Source organism: Oncorhynchus masou, chromosome 29 (genome assembly GCF_036934945.1).
Source record: "Oncorhynchus masou masou isolate Uvic2021 chromosome 29, UVic_Omas_1.1, whole genome shotgun sequence".
NCBI lineage: Eukaryota > Metazoa > Chordata > Actinopteri > Salmoniformes > Salmonidae > Oncorhynchus > Oncorhynchus masou.
This window is the reverse complement of record NC_088240.1, coordinates 13,874,063-13,893,896: the sequence shown is the minus strand read 5'-3', so window position 1 is coordinate 13,893,896 and position 19,834 is coordinate 13,874,063. Positions and strand designations below refer to the sequence as shown.

General features: G+C 46.8%; 2 protein-coding genes across 2 annotated transcripts in view; one reads left to right on the top strand and one right to left on the bottom strand.

The window, feature by feature from the left end:
* LOC135519031 (CRACD-like protein) overlaps positions 1-19,834 on the top strand; it is a 555,588-nt gene that overhangs the window by 114,213 nt on the left and 421,541 nt on the right. The gene's annotated exons all lie outside the window — the stretch shown is intronic.
* The window catches only part of LOC135519030 (phospholipid-transporting ATPase IH-like), a 90,308-nt gene that overhangs the window by 10,621 nt on the left and 59,853 nt on the right, over positions 1-19,834 (bottom strand). The window contains exons 15-25 of the mRNA XM_064944061.1: positions 19,143-19,214; positions 17,978-18,051; positions 17,780-17,883; positions 10,911-11,092; positions 4,740-4,973; positions 1,966-2,143; positions 1,736-1,838; positions 1,403-1,548; positions 1,112-1,171; positions 891-1,018; positions 421-556 (exon numbers count right to left, since the gene is read on the bottom strand). Of these exons, the coding sequence (XP_064800133.1) occupies positions 421-556; positions 891-1,018; positions 1,112-1,171; positions 1,403-1,548; positions 1,736-1,838; positions 1,966-2,143; positions 4,740-4,973; positions 10,911-11,092; positions 17,780-17,883; positions 17,978-18,051; positions 19,143-19,214 (1,417 nt within the window). The remainder of the gene's footprint in view (positions 1-420; positions 557-890; positions 1,019-1,111; positions 1,172-1,402; positions 1,549-1,735; positions 1,839-1,965; positions 2,144-4,739; positions 4,974-10,910; positions 11,093-17,779; positions 17,884-17,977; positions 18,052-19,142; positions 19,215-19,834) is intronic.

Below are 19,834 nucleotides of genomic sequence, written 5' to 3'. Positions count from 1 at the left end.
GCAACAGTTAATATGACATAAATCAACAGTGCAGAGAAAGATGCAATAGCGTTGTCCATATGAATGGAATCCTGATGGTTGCCAAGCTAAAGAGGACCACTGAGACCCTGAACACAACTCAACCACAACCTGATCATAACTTACCCATAGATAACCAAAACCTGACCACATTGTCTTACTCTGGTGTTATTGGACAATCACGTGGAGATGGGTGTTCTAGAGACCATCACCATGGAGACTCTCAAATGGAATCCTTTGACCTACACTCTTCTGACTAGAGCCAAAAATGGTGTTGTTGAATCAAGCTAATGGTCAATGCTTGTGACTTGGTGTTGGTCATCTGATCCTAGATCTGTAGTTGGGGGCAACTTGTCAACTAGTCCTTGACAGTTTTCCGTGGAGGCGGTTGCCGGGGCTCACCTGTCCGTTGCTAGTGAAGGTGGTGTTGTCGAACAGGAAGTAGGCACCAAAGAAGAAGATACAGGCATCGAATAAGCCCAGGCATGTCCAGTACAGGAACACGGGCCAGCGCAGGAGAGAGTTCTTAGCTACGTCCCTGAGAGAAGGTGGGAGAGGAGGCGTAGAGAGAGAGAGCGAGAGGGAGAAAGAGAGGGGCGGGGTTGAGAGGGGGGAGAGAGGGAGAAAGAGGGAGAGAGAGGGAGAAAGAAAGGGGGAGGGAAGAGAGAGGGGGAGAGAGAAAGAGAGCGAGAGAGAGATCATGAGAGGAGGGGTTGAGAGATTGAGAGGGAATAGGGGAGAGAGAGAGAGAGAGAGAGAGAAGGGGGAGATAGTGGCAAGTGAGAGCGAAGTAAAATTGTTAAACAAAACAAAACCTGTGAATTACATTGACTTTCAAATAAGTGTTCATTTGGGTGGGATGTTCCCCTTACCTGTACAGAGTGGGGTCGCTCTTCAGTGTCTCTATGCTGATGTGTTTCTCTATGAGGCTGTAGAGGAGGATGGGCAGGGAGGTGAAGCTGATGTTGTACAGCGTCAGGTAGGCTGTGTCGTACAGGGGCTTTACAGGGACACAGAGCAGTCAGTAATATGTAGACTACACATGACCAAACAGGCAACCATGAGGTCATTTGGGGTGATTTTGAGCACCAACCTGCTGAGAGAATCCACAGAAGAACTGATAGAGGAACTGAGGGAAGATGAAGCACACATTCTGGAGAGAAGAGAAAGGGGCAGAAGCAAAGTGAGAAAGTAAGGACTAAACATTGTTCATCATTCTATACTGACTCAGCTACTTGCAGCGTAGAGCCTGGAGACTTGTGCTGTCCTGGGCCAGCTACCAGACTGGAGTGGTGTTGAGCCCCCAAGTTGTGTAATTCATTACTAAAGAATTGCAATGTGATTTCATTAAATGCTCAGTATTAGTGTCAGTAGTAAAGCCCACCTTATAGAAGAAGTACTGCACCAGCTCAGCGATGCGGATGTAGTAGATGTGGCCGTGAACTAGCAGCATCTTCTTCAGGTGTTTGAACTTTGGGATGGCATAGTCGCTGTTCCTCGCTGCCTGGCGACCCTCCTTACCCATGATGCCTTAAGAGAGAGGGAGGGATTGGTTGATTTATGGATTAATTGATAGAAAACAAACATACACCAATGAGATATCTTGGAGCCAAAGCCCCCCACCAATCAAAGAAGAAAGATGAGTGATAGCTGATGGTTCCCACCAATCAGAGTACAAACACATGGGGCTTGCCAATCAGTGTAGAGATGAGCTTACCTATGCCCACATGTGCCTCGAGGATCATGCTGACGTCGTTGGCTCCGTCTCCGATGGCCAGAGTGATGGGGTGCTCCTTAGACGCCTTGATCAGCTTCACAATCTGGACAGACAACAGTCATAACCCACAACTCATTAAACACTTTGACTGACTGATCGACCGTCCATCCATCCAAACACCATCTCTCCCTGGATTCCTAATGTGAGACAGGAAGTGAGATCACACCCACCTGTGCTTTCTGTAGGGGCGCCATGCGGCAGCAGAGAACGGCGCTGCAGTTCCTACAGATCTCCAGGAAGATCTCTCTGTAGTTCCCAGAGCCAGAACTCTCTGGACTGGGCTTCAGCACCGCAGACAGGGTGGCCCCATCGATGATCAGACCGTAGTCCTGACAGTCTACAGACAGCCTGGGGATAAACACACAGATATACAGATGTTAACACACAGAGATGCATGAATACTGTACATATACAGTACCAGTCAAAAATGTGGACACACCTACTCATTCAAGGGTTTTTATTTTTACAATTTTCTACATTGTAGCATAATAGTGAAGACATCAAAACTATGAAATAGCGCATATGGAATAATGTAGAAACCAAAAAAAGTGTTAACTCCAAATATATTTTAGAATCTTCAAAGTAGCCACCCTTTGCCTTGATGACAGCTTTGCACTCACTCAACTAGCTTCACCTGGAATGCTTTTCCAACAGTCTTGAAGGAGTTCCCACATATGCTGAGCACTTGTTGGCTGCTTTTTCTTCATTCTGCGGTCCAACTCATCCCAATTGGGTTGTGGTGGGGTCATGTGAGGCAGCACTCCATCACTCTCCTTGGTCAAACAGCCCTTACACAGCCTGGAGGTGTTTTGGGTCATTGTCCTGTTTAAAAACAAATGATAGTCCCACTAAGCGCAAACCAGATGGGATGGGTTGGCTTATTGCTGCAGAATGCTGGTAGCCATGCTGGTTAAGTGTGCCTTGAATTCGAATTAAATCACCGACAGTGTCACCAGCAAAGCACCCCCACACTATCACCCCTCCTCCTCCATGCTTCACGATGGGAACCACACATTCAGAGATCATCAGTTCACCTACTTTGCGTCTCACAAAGACACAGCGGTTGGAACCAAAATTTTCACATTTGGACTCAGCAGACCAAAGAACAGCTTTCCACCAGTCTAATGTCCATTGTTCGTGTTTCTTGGCCCAAGCAAGTCTCTTCTTCTTATTTGTGTCCTTTAGTATTGGTTTGGCCAGATTCACACAGTCTCCTCTGAACAGTTGATGTTGAGAAGTGTCTGTTACTTGAACTCTGTAAAGCATTTATTTGGGCTGCAATTTCTGAGGCTGGTAACTCTAATGAACTTATCCTCTGCAGCAGAGGTAACTCTGAGTCTTCCTTTCCTGTGTCGGTCCTCATGAGAGCCAGTTTCATCATAGTGCTTGATGGTTTTTGCAACTGTACTTGAAGAAACTTTCGAAGTTCTTGAAATTTTATGGATTGACTGACCTTCATGTCTTAAATTAATGATGGACTGTCGTTTCTCTTTGCGTCTTTAGCTGTTCTTGCCATAACATGGACTTGGTATTTTACCAAATAGGGCTCTTCTGTATACCACCCCTACATAGTTACAACACAACTTCTCTGGGATAGGTGTCCAAACGCGTGTCCAAAGTAAACTGCCTGCCACTCAAGCCCAGAAGCTAAGAATATAAGATATGCATATTATTAGTAGATTTGGATAGAAAACACACTGAAGTTTCTAAAACTGTTCTAATCATGTCTGTGAGTATAACAGAACTTATTTGGCAGATGAAATCCGAGGACAAACCATTCAGATTTATTTTTAGGTCACTCTCTTTTCAATGTGTTTTCATTGGGAATCCAGATTTCTAATGGACTTTCTTGCAGTTCCTACCGCTTCCACTGGATGTCAACAGTCTTTCGAAATTGGTTGAGGTTTTTCCTTTGAGAAATTAAGAAGTAGCACTGTTCAGAACAAGGATAGAGAGAAGTGTACTCTTTGTTAGAGGCGCGTGACCTGAAAAGCAAGGTCCACTTTGTTTTCCTCCGGTATTGAACACAGTTAATCCCATCTTAAATATTTACGTTAAAAAATACCTAAAGGTGAATTAGGAAAGTAGTTTGAAATGTTTGGACAAAGCTTACAGGTAACTTATGAGTAATGTTCTAGTCATGTTACGAGAGTTGGGACCGGTGTTTTTCTGGATCAAACGCGCCAAATAAATTGACATTTTGGATATATATCGACAGAATTAATCGAACAAAAGGACCATTTGTGATGTTTATGGGACATATTGGAGTGCCAACAGAAGAAGATCGTCAAAGGTAAGGCATGATTTATATTTTATTTCTGCATTTTGTGTCACGCCTGGAGGGTTGAAATATGATTGTCTGTGTTTGTTTGCTGGGGTGCTGCCCTCAGATAATAGCATTGTTTGCTTTCGCCGTAAAGCCTTCTTGAAATCTGACACATTGGCTGGATTCACAACAAGTGTAGCTTTAATTTGGTGTATTGCATGTGTGATTTCATGAAAGATTAATTTTATAGTAATTCATTTGAATTTGACGCTCTGCATTTTCACTGGATGTTGGTCTGGACGCTAGCATCCCACATATCCCAGAGGTTAAGAAGGAAAGAAATTCCACAAATGAACTTTTAACAAGGCACACCTGTTAATTGACATGCATTCCAGGTGACTACCTCATAAAACTGGTTGAGAGAATGCCAAGAGTGTGCAAAGCTGTCATCAAGGCTACTTTGAAGAATCTCACATATTTGATTTGTTTAACACTTTTTTGGTTACTACATGATTCCAAGTGTGTTATTTCATAGTTTTGGTGTCTTCACTATTATTCCACAACGTAGAAAATAGTAAAAATAAAGAAAAACCCTTGAACGAGTAGGTGTGTCCAAACATTTGACTTGTACTGGTCATGCTGTGTGCGAGCGCACATTGGTCTGAGTGTGCAGCATACCGCGACAGGGAGCGCTGTCTCAGTACGGTTCTGCTCAGGTCAAACAGAACATCATGTAGATTCTGTTCCTCGGTTCGTTTCTTGGTCAGCTCCAATATTTGGGTGGAGCGGCGGAACAGCTTGCTAGCATAACATGTAGCAGCCGCCGTCTCCATCTTGTCCCCCGTCAGGACCCACACCTTCATCCCAGCCTTATGGAGAGACTCAATGGTGTCTGCTGCCTTCTCCTGGAGCCTGCACACAGCAGTCAATACAGGAGTCAATACAGTCAATAGGTTAATAGCATTAAGCATCACTATAGAGTACATAGTCCTTTCAAAGAATGCAAGGTATCAATGATTACAGTACTGATCAACAACCTATTTTATATTGATTCGATTAAAAAATCGTGTAAAGATTTTTCAAGACCTCTGCAATCCGCCCTGGCATGCTGTCAATTAACTTCTGGGCCACATCCTGACTGATGGCAGCCCATTCTTGCATAATCAATGCTTGGAGTTTGTCAAAATGTGTAGGTTTTTGTTTATCCACCCGCCTCTTGAGGATTGACCACAAGTGCTCAATGGGATTAAGGTCTGGAGAGTTCCCTGCCCATGGATCCAGAATATTCATGTTTTGTTCCCCAAGCCACTTAGTTATCACTTTTGCCTTATGGCAAGGTGTTACATCATGATGGAAAAGGCATTGTTCATCACCAAACTGTTCCTGGATGGTTGGGAGAAGTTTCTCTCGGAGGATGTGTTGGTACCATTCTTTATTCATGGCTGAGAAGCAACCCCACACATGAATGGTCTCAGGATGCTTTACTGTTGGCATGACACAGGACAGAGTAGCGCTCACCTTGTCTTCTCTCTTGTCTTTGTCTCTCAGCAGTCCAATCTCTGTACCTTTTGCAGAATATCACTCTGTCCCTGATATTTTTCCTGGAGAGAAGTGGCTTCTTTGAAGCCCTTTTTGTGCAAAGCAATGATGACGGCACGTGTTTCCTTGCAGGTAACCTTCCAGTCTGTTATTCAAACTCAATCAGCATAACAGAGTGATCTCCGGCTTGTCCTCGTCAACACTCACACCTGTGTTAACGAGAGAATAACTGACATGATGTCAGCTGGTATTTTTGTGGCAGGGCTGAAATGCAGTGGAAATGTTTTTTGGGGGATTCAGTTTATTTGCATGGCAAAGAGGGACATGCAAAATGCAAATTGCAATCATACAAACTGAGGTAGCAGACTCTGTGAAAATGAATATTTGTGTCATTCTCAAAACATTTGGCCACAACTGTACATGGCTAGGTCAACATGTACCATAAACCAGAAGGCTAGTCCATTAGGAAATCAAGCTGTCATCAATCAGGAAATCCATGATAGATTTGTGGGAGATTCACTATCTCAGAGCAAGTCTCTCCCTCTTTCCCTGCTCTCTCCCTCTTTCCCTGCTCTCTCCTAGTCTCTCCCTCTTTCCCTGCTCTCTCCTAGTCTCTCCCTCTTTCCCTAGTCTCTCCTAGTCCTCTTTCCCTAGCTCTCTCCTAGTCTCTCCCTCTTTCTCCTGCTCCCTCTTTCCCTAGTCTCCTAGTCTCTCTTTCCCTGCTCTCTCCTCCCCTTTCCCTGCTCTCTCGTAGTCTCTCCCTCTTTCCCTGCTCTCTCCTAGTCTCTTTCCCCCTCTCAGTCTTCCCTCTTTCCCTGCTCTCCCCTAGTCTCTCCCTCTTTCCCTGCTCTCTCCTAGTCTCTCCCTCTTTCCCTGCTCTCTCCTAGTCTCTCCCTCTTTCCCTGCTCTCCCCTAGTCTCTCCCTCTTTCCCTGTCTCCCCTCTTTCCCTGCTCTCTCCTAGTCTCTCCCTCCCTAGTCTGCTCTCTTTCCCTGCTCTCTCTCCCCTCTTTCCCTGCTCTCCCTAGTCTCTCCTCTTTCCCTGCTCTCTCCTAGTCTCTCCCTCTTTCCCTGCTCTCTCCTAGTCTCTCCCTCTTTCCCTGCTCTCTCTCCCTCTTTCCCTGCTCTCTCCTAGTCTCCTTTCCCTGCTCTCTCCTAGTCTCTCCATCCCTGCTCTCTCCTAGTCTCTCCCTCTTTCCCTGCTTTCCCTGTCTCTCCCTCTTTCCTAGTCTCTCCCCTCTTTCCCTGCTCTCTCCTAGTCTCTCTTTCCCTGCTCTCTCCTAGTCTTCCCTGCTCTCTCCTAGTCTCTCCCTCTTTCCCTGCTCTCTCCTAGTCTTTCTCTAGTCCTCTTTCCCTGCTTCTCCTAGCTTTCCCTGCTCTCTCCTAGTCCCTGTCTCTCCCTCTTTCCCTCTCTCCTAGTCTCTCCCTCTTTCCCTGCTCTCTCCTCTCCCTCTCTTTCCCTTCCCTGCTCTCTCCTAGTCTCTCCCTCTTTCCCTGTCTCTCCTCTCCCTGCTCTCCCTAGTCTCTCCCTCTTTCCCTGCTCTCCTAGTCTCTCCCTCTTTCCCTGCTCTCTCCTAGTCTCTCCCTCTTTCCCTGCTCTCTCCTAGTCTCTCCCTCTTTCCCTCTCTCCTAGTCTCTCCCTCTTTCCCTGCTCTCTCCTAGTCTCTCCCCTTTCCCTTTCCCTGCTCTCTCCCTAGTCTCTCCCTCTTTCCCTGCTCTCTCCTAGTCTCTCCCTCTTTCCCTGCTCTCTCCTAGTCTCTCCCCTCTTTCCCTGCTCTCTCCCTAGTCTCTCCCTCTTTCCCTGCTTCCCTGCTCTCTCCTAGTCTCTCCCTCTTTCCCTGCTCTCTCCTAGTCTCTCCCTCTTTCCCTGCTCTCTCCTAGTCTCTCCATCTTTCTCTCCTAGTCTCTCCCCTGCTCTCCCTCTTTCCCTGCTCTCTCCTAGTCTCTCCCTCTTTCCCTGCTCTCTCCTAGTCTCTCCCTCTTTCCCTGCTCTCTCCTAGTCTCTCCTCTCTCCTAGTCTCTCCCCTGCTTCTCCCTAGTCTCTCCCTCTTTCCCTGCTCTCTCCTAGTCTCTCCCTCTTTCCCTGCTCTCTCCTAGTCTCTCCCTCTTTCCCTGCTCTCTCCTAGTCTCTCCCTCTTTCCCTGCTCTCTCCTAGTCTCTCCCTCTTTCCCTGCTCTCTCCTAGTCTCTCCCTCTTTCCCTGCTCTCTCCTAGTCTCTCCCTCTTTCCCTGCTCTCTCCTAGTCTCTCCCTCTTTCCCTGCTCTCCCTAGTCTCTCCCTCTTCCCTGCTCTCTCCTAGTCTCTCCTCTTCCCTGCTCTCCTAGTCTCTCCCTCTTTCCCTGCTCTCTCCTAGTCTCTCCCTCTTTCCCTGCTCTCTCCTAGTCTTTCCCTCTCCCTCTTTCCCTGCTCTCTCCTAGTCTCTCCCTTTCCCTGCTTCCCTGTCTCTCTCCCTCTTTCCCTCTCTCCCTAGTCTCTCCCTCTTTCCCTGCTCTCTCCTAGTCTCTCCTCTTTCCCTGCTCTCTACTAGTCTCTCCCTCTTTCCCTGCTCTCTCCTAGTCTCTCCTAGTCTCTCCCTCTTTCCCTGCTCTCTCCTAGTCTCTCCCTCTTTCCCTGCTCTCTCCTAGTCACTCCCTCTTTCCCTCTCCTAGTCCTCCCTCTTTCCCTGCTCTCTCCTAGTCTCTCCCTCTTCCCCCTGCTCTCTCCCTAGTCTCTTCCCCCTCTTTCCCTGCTCTCTCCTAGTCTCTCCCTAGTCTCTCCTCTTTCCCTGCTCTCTCCTAGTCTAGTCTCTCCCTCTTTCCCTGCTCTCTCCTAGTCTCTCCCTCTTTCCCTGCTCTCTCCTAGTCTCTCCCTCTTTCCCTGCTCTCTCCTAGTCTCTCCCTCTTTCCCTGCTCTCTCCTAGTCTCTCCCTCTTTCCCTGCTCTCTCCTAGTCTCTCCCCTCCCTTTCCCTAGTCTCTCCCTCTTTCCCTCTCTCCTAGTCTCTCTCTTTCCCTGCTCTCTCCTAGTCTCTCCCTCTTTCCCTGCTCTCTCCTAGTCTCTCCCTTTCTTTCCCTGCTCTCTCCTAGCTCTCTCTCCCTCTTTCCCTGCTCTCCCTAGTCTCCCTCTTTCCCTGCTCTCCTCTCTCTCTTTCCCTGCTCTCTCCTAGTCTCTCCCTCTTTCCCCTGCTCTCTCCTAGTCTCTCCCTTTCCCTTTCCCTGTCTCTCCCTTTCCCTGCTCTCTCCTCTCCCTCTTTCCCCGCTTTCCCTGCTCTCTCCTAGTCTCTCCCTCTTTCCCTGCTCTCTCCTAGTCTCTCCATCTTTCCCTGCTCTCTCCTAGTCTCTCCCTCTTTCCCTGCTCTCTCCTAGTCTCTCCCTCTTCTTTCCCTGCTCCCTGCTCTCTCCTAGCTCTCTCCTAGTCTCCTCTTTCCCTGCTCTCTCCTAGTCTCTCCCTCTTTCCCTTCCCTTTGCTCTCTCCTAGTCTCTCTCCCTCTCCTAGTCTTCCCTGCTCTCTCCTAGTCTCTCCCTCTTTCCCTGCTCTCTCCTCCCTCTTTCCCTGCTCTCTCCTAGTCTCTCCCTCTTTCCCTGCTCTCTCCTAGTCTCTCCCTCTTTCCCTGCTCTCCCTAGTCTCTCCCTCTTCCCTGCTCTCCCCTAGTCTCTCCCTCTTTCCCTGCTCTCTCCTAGTCTCTCCCCTTTCCCTGCTCTCCCTAGTCTCTCCCCTTTCCCTGCTCTCTCCTAGTCTCTCCCTCTTTCCCTGCTCTCTCCTAGTCTCTCCCTCTTTCCCTGCTCTCTCCTAGTCTCTCCCTCTTTCCCTGCTCTCTCCTAGTCTCTCCCTCTTTCCCTGCTCTCCCCTAGTCTCTCCCTCTTTCCCTGCTCTCTCCTAGTCTCTCCCTCTTTCCCTGCTCTCTCCCTAGTCTCTCCCTCTGCTCTCCCTAGTCTCTCCCTCTTCCCTGCTCTCCCTAGTCTCTCCCTCTTTCCCTGCTCTCCCCTAGTCTCTCCTCTTTCCCTCTCCCTCCCTTTCCCTGCTCTCTCCTAGTCTCCCTCTTTCCCTCCCTTTCCCTGCTCTCTCCCCTAGTCTCTCCCTCTTTTCCCTAGTCTCTCCCTCTTTCCCTGCTCTCCCCTAGTCTCTCCCTCTTTCCCTGCTCTCCCCTTCCCTCTTCCCCTCTCCCTAGTCTCTCCCTCTTTCCCTGCTCTCCCCTAGTCTCTCCCTCTTTCCCTGCTCTCTCCTAGTCTCTCCCTCTTTCCCTGCTCTCCCCTAGTCTCTCCCTCTTTCCCTGCTCTTTCCCTGTCCCCCAGTCCCTCTTGCAGCAAAGCACGCCCACAAGATGATGCTGCCACCCCCGTGCTTCACGGTTGGGATGGTGTTCTTCGGCTTGCAAGCCTCCCCCTTTTCCCTCCAAACATAACGATGGTCATTATGGCCAAACAGTTCTATATTTATTTCATCAGACCAGAGGATATTTCTTCAAAAAGTACGATCTTTGTCCCATGTGCAGTTGCAAACCGTAGTCTGGCTTTTTTATGGCAGTTTTGGAGCAGTGGCTTCTTTCTTGCTGAGCGGTCCTTCAGGTTATGTCGATATAGGACTCGTTTTACTGTGGATATAGATACTTTTGTACCTGTTTCCTCCAGCATCTTCACAAGGTCCTTTGCTGTTGTTCTGGGATTGATTTGCAATTTTCGCACCAAAGTAAGTTCATCTCTAGGAGACAGAACGCGTCTCCTTCCTGAGCGGTATGACGACTGCGTGGTCCCATGGTGTTTATACTTGCATACTATTGTTTGTACAGATGAACGTGGTACCTTCAGGAATTTGGAAATTGCTCCCAAGGATAAACCAGATTTGTGGTCTACAATTTTTTCTGAGGTCTTGGCTGATTTCTTTTGATGTTCCCATGATGTCAAGCAAAGAGGCACTGAGTTTGAAGGTAGGCCTTGAAATACATCCACAGGTACACCTCCAATTGACACAAATTATGTCAATTAGCCTATCAGAAGCTTCTAAAGCCATGACATCATTTTCTGGAATTTTCCAAGAAATTTAAAGGCACAGTCAACTTAGTGTATGTAAACTTCTGACCCACTGGAATTGTGATACAGTGAATTATAAATTAAATAATCTGTCTGTAAACAATTGTTGGAAAAATTACTTGTGTCATGCACAAAGTAGATGTCCTAACCGACTTGCCAAAACTATAGTTTGTTAACATGACATTTGTGGAGTGGTTGAAAAACAAGTTTTAATGAGACCAACCTAAGTGTCTGTACACTTCCGACTTCAACTGTATATATTTAAGTGGCTTCCTCCCTCTTACTGCCTCCTGTGTCCCGTTCTCCTACCTGTCTTCCACAGCCGTGGCACCCAGCAGGGTGAAGTCCCTCTCGATGAGGTCATAAGCCTGCGCCAGTCGCTGCTCCCTGTCCTGCAGGGCTAGCTTGGCGTCGCTCAGCTGATGACACGCCTCCTCGTACTCTGCTAGGGAGAGACTTCTGTATGCCACACACAGGGTCCGCAAGCCCTCCTGACAGAGGTAAAGGTGAGATGGTTAGGGTTCTCTCTTAGTACTGTGGCCATATCACTGTAGTAGGTATAAGAGAGGGCTTTGTGACTGAATATATACAGTACATTTGGAAAGTATTCATACTCCTTGACTTTTTCCACATTTTGTTACGTTACAGCCTTATTCTAAAATTGGTTAAATATATTTTTTCTCATTAATCTACACACAATACCCCGTAATGACAATGCAAAAACTGTTTCCTATACATTTTTGCAAATGTATAAAAAAAAAAAAAATTAAATATCACATTTACATAACTATTCAGACCCTTTACTCAGTATTTTGTTGAAGCACCTTTGGCAGCAATTTCAGCCTCAAGTCATCTTTGGTATGATGCTACAAGCTTGGCACACCTGTATTTGGGGAGTTTCTCCCATTCTTCTCTGCTGATCCTCTCAAGCTCTGTCAGGTTGGATGGGGAGCGTCACTGCACAGCTATTTTCATGTCTCTCCAGAGTTGTTAAATCCGGTTCAATTTCGGGCTCTGACTGGGCCACTCAAGGACATTCAGAGACTTGTCCTGAAGCCACTCCTGTGCTGTCTTGGCTGTGTGCTTAGGGTCGTTGTCCTGTTAGAAGGTGAACCTTTGCCCCAGTCTGAGGTCCTGAATGCTCTGGAGCAGGTTTTCATCAAGGATCTCTCTGTGCTTTGCTTCGTTCCTCTTTCCCTCGACCCTGACAAGTCTCCCAGTCCCTGCCGTTGAAAAACATCCCCAAAGCATGATGCTGCCACCACCATGCTTCACTGTAGGGATGGTGCCAGGTTTCCTCCAGACGTAACGCTTGGCATTCAGGCCAAAGAGTTCAATCTTGGTTTCATCGGACAAGAGAATCCTGTTTATCATGGTCTGAGAGTCTTTTAAGTGTCTTTTGGCAAACTCCAAACGGGCTGTCATGTGCCTTTTGCTGAGGAGAGTCTTCCGTCTGGCCACTCTACTATAAAGGCCTGATTGCTGGAGTGCTGCATAAATGGTTGTCCTTCTGGAAGGTTCTCCCATCTCCACAGAGGAACTCTTGACCTCTTTCAGAGTGATTTTTGGGTTCTTGGTCACCTCCCTGACCAAAACTTTTCTCCCCCGATTGCTCAGTTTCTTGGTGGTTCCAAACTTCTACCATTTACGAATTATGGAGGCCACTCTGTTCTTGGGGACCTTCAATGCTGCAGAAATGTTTTCATACCCTTCCCCTAGATCTGTGCCTCGACACAATCCTGTCTCGGAGCTCCACAGACAATTCCTTTGACCTCATGGCTTGGTTTTTGCTCTGACATGCACTGTCAACTGTGGAACCTTATATAGACAGGTGTGCGCCTTTCCAAATCATGTCCAATCAATTGAATTTACCACAATTGGACTCCAATCAAGTTGTGGAAACATGATCAATGGAAACAGGATGCACCTGAGCTCAATTTTGAGTCTCATAGCAAAGGGTCTGAATACTTATGTAAAAACCTGTTTTCACTTTGTCATTATGGGGTTGTGTATGTAGATTTCTGAGGAAATGTTTTTATTGAATCAATTGTAGAATAAAGCTGTAACGTTGGTGTAGGTATAAAGACAGAGGTAATACTGTATATACAGCGTGTGAGTGTGTTCGAATACCCGAGCTGACAAGGTAAACATCTGTTGACGTGCACTTGAGCGAGGAACTTAATCCTGATTTTCTCCAGGGGCGCTGTACTACTATGGCTGACCCTATAAAACAACACATTTCACTGCACCTATTCCAGTTTATGTGCCAATAAAATAATAAAAAATCATTACTATCCTCGTGGGTACCGGAAATACCCAAAAGTCCTCACGAGGACAAAGGCTATTTTAGGTTTAGTGGTTAAGCCTAAAAGGTTAAGGGTTACAGTTAGGGTTAGGAGTTAGGGTAAAGGGTCAGGTTAGAGTTAGGAGTTAGGGTAAAGGGTCAGGTTAGGGGTTAGGTTAAAGGGTCAGGTTAGATTTAGGAGTTAGGGTAAAGGGTCAGGTTAGGGTTAGGAGTTAGGGTAAAGGGTCAGGTTAGGAGTTAGGTTAAAGGGTCAGGTTAGGGTTAGGAGTTAGGTTAAAGGGTCAGGTTAGGGTTAGGAGTTAGGTTAAAGGGTCAGGTTAGGGTTAGGAGTTAGGTTAAAGGGTCAGGTTAGGGTTAGGAGTTAGGGTAAAGGGTCAGGTTAGGAGTTAGGAGTTAGGTTAAAGGGTCAGGTTAGGGGGTTAGGAGTTAGGTTAAAGGGTCAGGTTTAGGAGTTAGGTTAAAGGGTCAGGTTAGGGTTAGGAGTTAGGGTAAAGGGTCAGGTTAGGGTTAGGAGTTAGGTTAAAGGGTCAGGTTAGGGCTAGGAGTTAGGTTAAAGGGTCAGGTTAGGGTTAGGAGTTAGGTTAAAGGGTCAGGTTAGGGTTAGGAGTTAGGTTAAAGGGTCAGGTTAGGGTTAGGAGTTAGGTTAAAGGGTCAGGTTAGGGCTAGGAGTTAGGTTAAAGGGTCAGGTTAGGGTTAGGAGTTAGGTTAAAGGGTCAGGTTAGGGTTAGGAGTTAGGTTAAAGGGTCAGGTTAGGGTTAGGAGTTAGGGTAAAGGGTCAGGTTAGGAGTTAGGTTAAAGGGTCAGGTTAGAGTTAGGTTAAAGGGTCAGGTTAGAGTTAGGAGTTAGGGTAAAGGGTCAGGTTAGGGTTAGGAGTTAGGGTAAAGGGTCAGGTTAGGGTTAGGAGTTAGGTTAAAGGGTCAGGTTAGGGGTTAGGGTTAAAGGGTCAGGTTAGGGTTAGGAGTTAGGTTAAAGGGTCAGGTTAGGGTTAGGAGTTAGGTTAAAGGGTCAGGTTAGGGTTAGGAGTTAGGTTAAAGGGTCAGGTTAGGGCTAGGAGTTAGGTTAAAGGGTCAGGTTAGGGTTAGGAGTTAGGTTAAAGGGTCAGGTTAGGGTTAGGAGTTAGGTTAAAGGGTCAGGTTAGGGTTAGGAGTTAGGTAAAGGGTCAGGTTAGGAGTTAGGTTAAAGGGTCAGGTTAGGTTAGGGTCAGGTTAGGAGTTAGGTTAAAGGGTCAGGTTAGGTTAGGAGTTAGGTTAAAGGGTCAGGTTAGGTTAGGAGTTAGGGTAAAGGGTCAGGTTAGGGTTAGGAGTTAGGTTAAAGGGTCAGGTTAGGGTTAGGAGTTAGGTTAAAGGGTCAGGTTAGGGTTAGGAGTTAGGTTAAAGGGTCAGGTTAGGGTTAGGAGTTAGGTTAAAGGGTAGGAGTTAGGTTAAAGGGTCAGGTTAGGTTAGGGGGTTAGGGGGTCAGGTTAGGGGGGTTAGGTTAAAGGGTCAGGTTAGGGTCAGGTTAGGAGTTAGGTTAAAGGGTCAGGTTAGGTTAGGGTTAGGGTTAGGTTAAAGGGTCAGGTTAGGGTTAGGAGTTAGGTTAAAGGGTCAGGTTTAGGAGTTAGGTTAAAGGGTCAGGTTAGGGTTAGATAGGTTAGGGAGGTTAGGGTTAGGAGTTAGGTTAAAGGGTCAGGTTAGGGTTAGGAGTTAGGGTAAAGGGTCAGGTTAGGGTTAGGTTAAAGGGGTTAAGTTAGGTTAAAGGGTCAGGTTAGGAGTTAGGGGTTAGGTTAAAGGGTCAGGTTAGGGTTAGGTTAAAGGGTCAGGTTAGGGTTAGGGTAAAGGGTCAGGTTAGGTTAAAGGGTCAGGTTAGGGTTAGGAGTTAGGTTAAAGGGTCAGGTTAGGGTTAGGGTTAGGTTAAAGGGTCAGGTTAGGAGTTAGGTTAAAGGGTCAGGTTAGGTTAAAGGGTTAGGAGTTAGGTTAAAGGGGGTTAGGTTAGGGTTAGGGAGTTAGGGGGGTTAGGTTAAAGGGTCAGGTTAGGATTTAGGAGTTAGGGTAAAGGGTCAGGTTAGGTTCAGGTTAGGGTTAGGTTAAAGGGTCAGGGTTAGGTTAAAGGGTCAGGTTAGGAGTTAGGTTAAAGGGTCAGGTTAGGAGTTAGGGTAAAGGGTCAGGTTAGGGTTAGGTTAAAGGGTCAGGTTAGGGTTAGGTTAAAGGGTCAGGTTAGGGTTAGGAGTTAGGTTAAAGGGTCAGGTTAGGGTTAGGAGTTAGGTTAAAGGGTCAGGTTAGGGTTAGGTTAAAGGGTCAGGTTAGGAGTTAGGTTAAAGGGTCAGGCTAGGAGTTAGGTTAAAGGGGAGGGTTAGGGGTTAAAGGGTCAGGTTAGGAGTTAGGTTAAAGGGTCAAAGGGTAGGAGTTAGGTTTAGGTTAGGAGTTAGGTTAAAGGGTCAGGTTAGGGTTAGGAGTTAGGTTAAAGGGTCAGGTTAGGGGTTAGGGTTAGGTTAAAGGGTCAGGTTAGAGTTAGGTTAAAGGGTCAGGTTAGGGTTAGGTTAAAGGGTCAGGGTTAGGTTAGGGTTTAAAGGGTCAGGTTAGGGGTTAGGTTAAAGGGTCAGGTTAGGGTTAGGAGTTAGGTTAAAGGGTCAGGTTAGGGTTAGGTTAAAGGGTCAGGTTAAAGGGTCAGGGTTAGGAGTTAGGTTAAAGGGTCAGGTTAGGAGTTAGGTTAAAGGGTCAGGTTAGATTTAGGAGTTAGGTTAAAGGGTCAGGTTAGATTTAGTTAAAGGGTCAGGTTAGGAGTTAGGTTAAAGGGTCAGGTTAGGGTTAGGAGTTAGGGTAAAGGGTCAGGTTAGATTTAGGAGTTAGGGTAAAGGGTCAGGTTAGGTTTAGGAGTTAGGTTAAAGGGTCAGGTTAGGGTTAGGAGTTAGGTTAAAGGGTCAGGTTAGATTTAGGAGTTAGGGTAAAGGGTCAGGTTAGGGTTAGGAGTTAGGGTAAAGGGTCAGGTTAGGGGTTAGGGTAAAGGGTCAGGTTAGGGTTAGGAGTTAGGTTAAAGGGTCAGGTTAGGGTTAGGGTAAAGGGTCAGGTTAGATTTAGGAGTTAGGGTAAAGGGTCAGGTTAGGGTTAGGAGTTAGGGTAAAGGGTCAGGTTAGGGGTTAGGGTAAAGGGTCAGGTTAGGGTTAGGAGTTAGGTTAAAGGGTCAGGTTAGAGTTAGGAGTTAGGGTAAAGGGTCAGGTTAGGAGTTAGGTTAAAGGGTCAGGTTAGAGTTAGGAGTTAGGGTAAAGGGTCAGGTTAGGGTTAGGAGTTAGGGTAAAGGGTCAGGTTAGGGTTAGGAGTTAGGGTAGGGTTAGGTTAGGGTTAGGGTTAGGGTTAGGGTAAAGGGTCAGGTTAGGGTTAGGAGTTAGGGTAAAGGGTCAGGTTAGGGTTAGGAGTTAGGTTAAAGGGTCAGGTTAGGGTTAGGAGTTAGGATAAAGGGTCAGGTTAGGGTTAGGAGTTAGGTTAAAGGGTCAGGTTAGGGTTAGGAGTTAGGTTAAAGGGTCAGGTTAGGGTTAGGAGTTAGGGTAAAGGGTCAGGTTAGGGTTAGGTTAAAGGGTCAGGTTAGGAGTTAGGTTAAAGGGTCAGGTTAGGGTTAGGTTAAAGGGTCAGGTTAGAGTTAGGGTAAAGGGTCAGGTTAGGGTTAGGTTAAAGGGTCAGGTTAGGGTTAGGAGTTAGGTTAAAGGGTCAGGTTAGGGTTAGGAGTTAGGGTAAAGGGTCAGGTTAGGGGTTAGGTTAAAGGGTCAGGTTAGGAGTTAGGGTAAAGGGTCAGGTTAGGGGTTAGGTTAAAGGGTCAGGTTAGGGGTTAGGTTAAAGGGTCAGGTTAGGGGTTAGGGTAAAGGGTCAGGTTAGGGGTTAGGTTAAAGGGTCAGGTTAGGGTTAGGAGTTAGGGTAAAGGGTCAGGTTAGGGGTTAGGTTAAAGGGTCAGGTTAGAGTTAGGGTAAAGGGTCAGGTTAGGGGTTAGGTTAAAGGGTCAGGTTAGGAGTTAGGGTAAAGTGTCAGGTTAGGAGTTAGGTTAAAGGGTCAGGTTAGGGTTAGGAGTTAAGTTAAAGGGTCAGGTTAGGGTTAGGAGTTAGGGTAAAGGGTCAGGTTAGGGGTTAGGTTAAAGGGTCAGGTTAGGAGTTAGGGTAAAGGGTCAGGTTAGGAGTTAGGTTAAAGGGTCAGGTTAGGGTTAGGAGTTAGGGTAAAGGGTCAGGTTAGGGTTAGGAGTTAGGGTAAAGGGTCAGGTTAGGGTTAGGAGTTAGGTTAAAGGGTCAGGTTAGGGGTTAGGTTAAAGGGTCAGGTTAGGGTTAGGAGTTAGGTTAAAGGGTCAGGTTAGGAGTTCGGTTAAAGGGTCAGGTTAGGGTTAGGGGTTAGGTTAAAGGGTCAGGTTAGGGGTTAGGTTAAAGGGTCAGGTTAGGGGTTAGGTTAAAGGGTCAGGTTAGGGTTAGGGGTTAGGTTAAAGGGTCAGGTTAGGGGTTAGGGTAAAGGGTCAGGTTAGGGGTTAGGTTAAAGGGTCAGGTTAGGGTTAGGAGTTAGGGTAAAGGGTCAGGCTAGGGTTAGGAGTTAGGGTAAAGGGTCAGGTTAGGGTTAGGAGTTAGGGTAAAGGGTCAGGTTAGGGTTAGGAGTTAGGTTAAAGGGTCAGGTTAGGGTTAGGAGTTAGGTTAAAGGGTCAGGTTAGGGGTTAGGTTAAAGGGTCAGGTTAGAGTTAGGGGTTAGGTTAAAGGGTCAGGTTAGGGTTAGGAGTTAGGTTAAAGGGTCAGGTTAGGGTTAGAAGTTAGGGTAAAGGGTCAGGTTAAGTTTATGAAAATAGGGAATAAATTATTTTGAATAGAAATCAATTTAAGGTACCCAAAAGGATACTAAAACATATTCTCTGTGTTTGTGTGTATGTGTAGCCTTACCAGAGCGTTCTGCTCCACCCGCGCCCGCACCTGCCCCACCTTCCCTGACACCACTCTGGGGAAGATGGAGGAGTCAGCCCCCTTACAGAACAACAGGTATTCCCCTGGGAACAATAGGGGGGGGGTCAATAGTTAAGACAATAGTTAAGATCATGTAGAGATAGATCATGTCTATGTGTGTGTGTTTGTATGTGTTACCTGCACTAGACTTGACAATGACGCTCATTCTCCTCCTGACAGAGTCAAAGTTCAGCACGTGTAGCAGCTCAAACCTGGAACACACGCCAGAGTAGACGTCTCATTTAGTATCAGACAAACAGCACATTCTAACAATGTACACAGCAACACGAGTGGCTAGAGACAAGCAAAAACACAACAGGCCTTTGTAAAGAGGAATTATCCTTCTCTGTCCCTCCCTTATCTCTTCTCCCTCCCTTTCTTCCTCCTTCGTTCTCTCTAAACAGCTGTTTCGTAGACAGCCCACTGCGAGGGGGATGAAGATACTGATGTTATACAAGCAGTGCCTATGGGATCCAAACCTGCTATTTATACCCTTGACAAAAACCACTGTCCCACACAATCTACTGGCTTCTGCTCCCACACTCTTCTGTGTGTCTTCTCACAGGGCTTTCAAACTCTTCTGTGTGTCTTCTCACAGGGCTTTCAAACTCTTCTGTGTGTCTTCTCACAGGGCTTTCACACTCTTCTGCGTGTCATCCCACAGGGCTTTCACACTCTTCTGCGTGTCTTCTCACAGGGCTTTTACGCTCTTCTGTGTGTCTTCTCACAGGGCTTTCACGCTCTTCTGTGTGTCTTCTGACAGGGCTTTCACACTCTTCTGTGTGTCTTCTCACAGGGCTTTCACACACTTCTGTGTGTCTTCTCACAGGGCTTTCACATTCTTCGGTGTGTCTTCTCACAGGGATCTCACACTCTTCTGCGTGTCTTTTCACAGGGCTCTGACACTCTTCTGTGTGTCTTTTCACAGGGCTTTGACACTCTTCTGTGTGTCTTCTCACAGGGCTTTCACATTCTTCTGTGTGTCTTCTCACGGGGATTTCACACTCTTCTGTGTGTCTTCTCACGGGGATTTCACACTCTTCTATGTGTCTTCTCACAGGGCTTTCACACTCTTGGTAGTGACTGTCTTAATACAGTTAAGTTGTCTTATTGCAACATTTTAAACACCATCTAATGTATCTAGCTTTTGACAATTGGCAGCAATATGGATTTAACTTCTATTAATTAGATTGAATTAATAACTTGGGATATGAATGTGTAACTCTATGGTAACTCCATGCTTTCTCAGGAAGCTGTGAAATATGAAAGGCCAAATTAAAAGATGTTGTGAGCAGAGCCCCACCTCTCAATCTCATCCTCCTTATTGAGAATCTCCATATGACGGTCTTTGAGTCTTAGATATGTGTACCCCAACCTAAGAGAGAGAGACAGAAAGTGAGAAGAGAGGGATAGAGAGAGGGGGACAGAGAGCGAGATGAGAGAGAGGGGGACAGAGAGGGAGAGAGAGAGAGAGGGGTACAGAGAGAGAGAGAGGGGGACAGAGAGGGAGAGAGAGAGAGGGGTACAGAGAGCGAGATAAGAGGGAGAGAGTGTTCAGTAGGTTAGAGAAAAGTCATGACTATTTATGTGCTTGTCTGTATTATCCCTAAGTGTGTGTGTATCACCAAGTGTGTGTGTGTATTGTTAAGTGTGTGCATGTATTGCTTAGTGTGTGCATGTGTCTGTGTCCTTCAGTATGTGTGTGTGTGTGTCCTTCATTATGTGTGTGTGTCCTTCAGAGTGTGTGTGTGTGTCCTTCAGAATGTGTTTGTGTGTGTTTGTGTTCTTCAGAGTGTGTGTCCGTTCTTCAGTGTGTGTGTGCGTGTTTGTGTGTGTTTCAGTGTGTGTGTGTTTCAGTGTGTGTGTTTCAGTGTGTGTGTGTTTCAGTGGGTGTGTATGTTTCAGTGTGTGTGTGTGTGTGTGTGCATGTTCTTCAGTGTCTGTGCGTGTCCTTCAGTGTGTGTGTGTGTTCTTCAGTGTGTGTGTGTGTGTGTG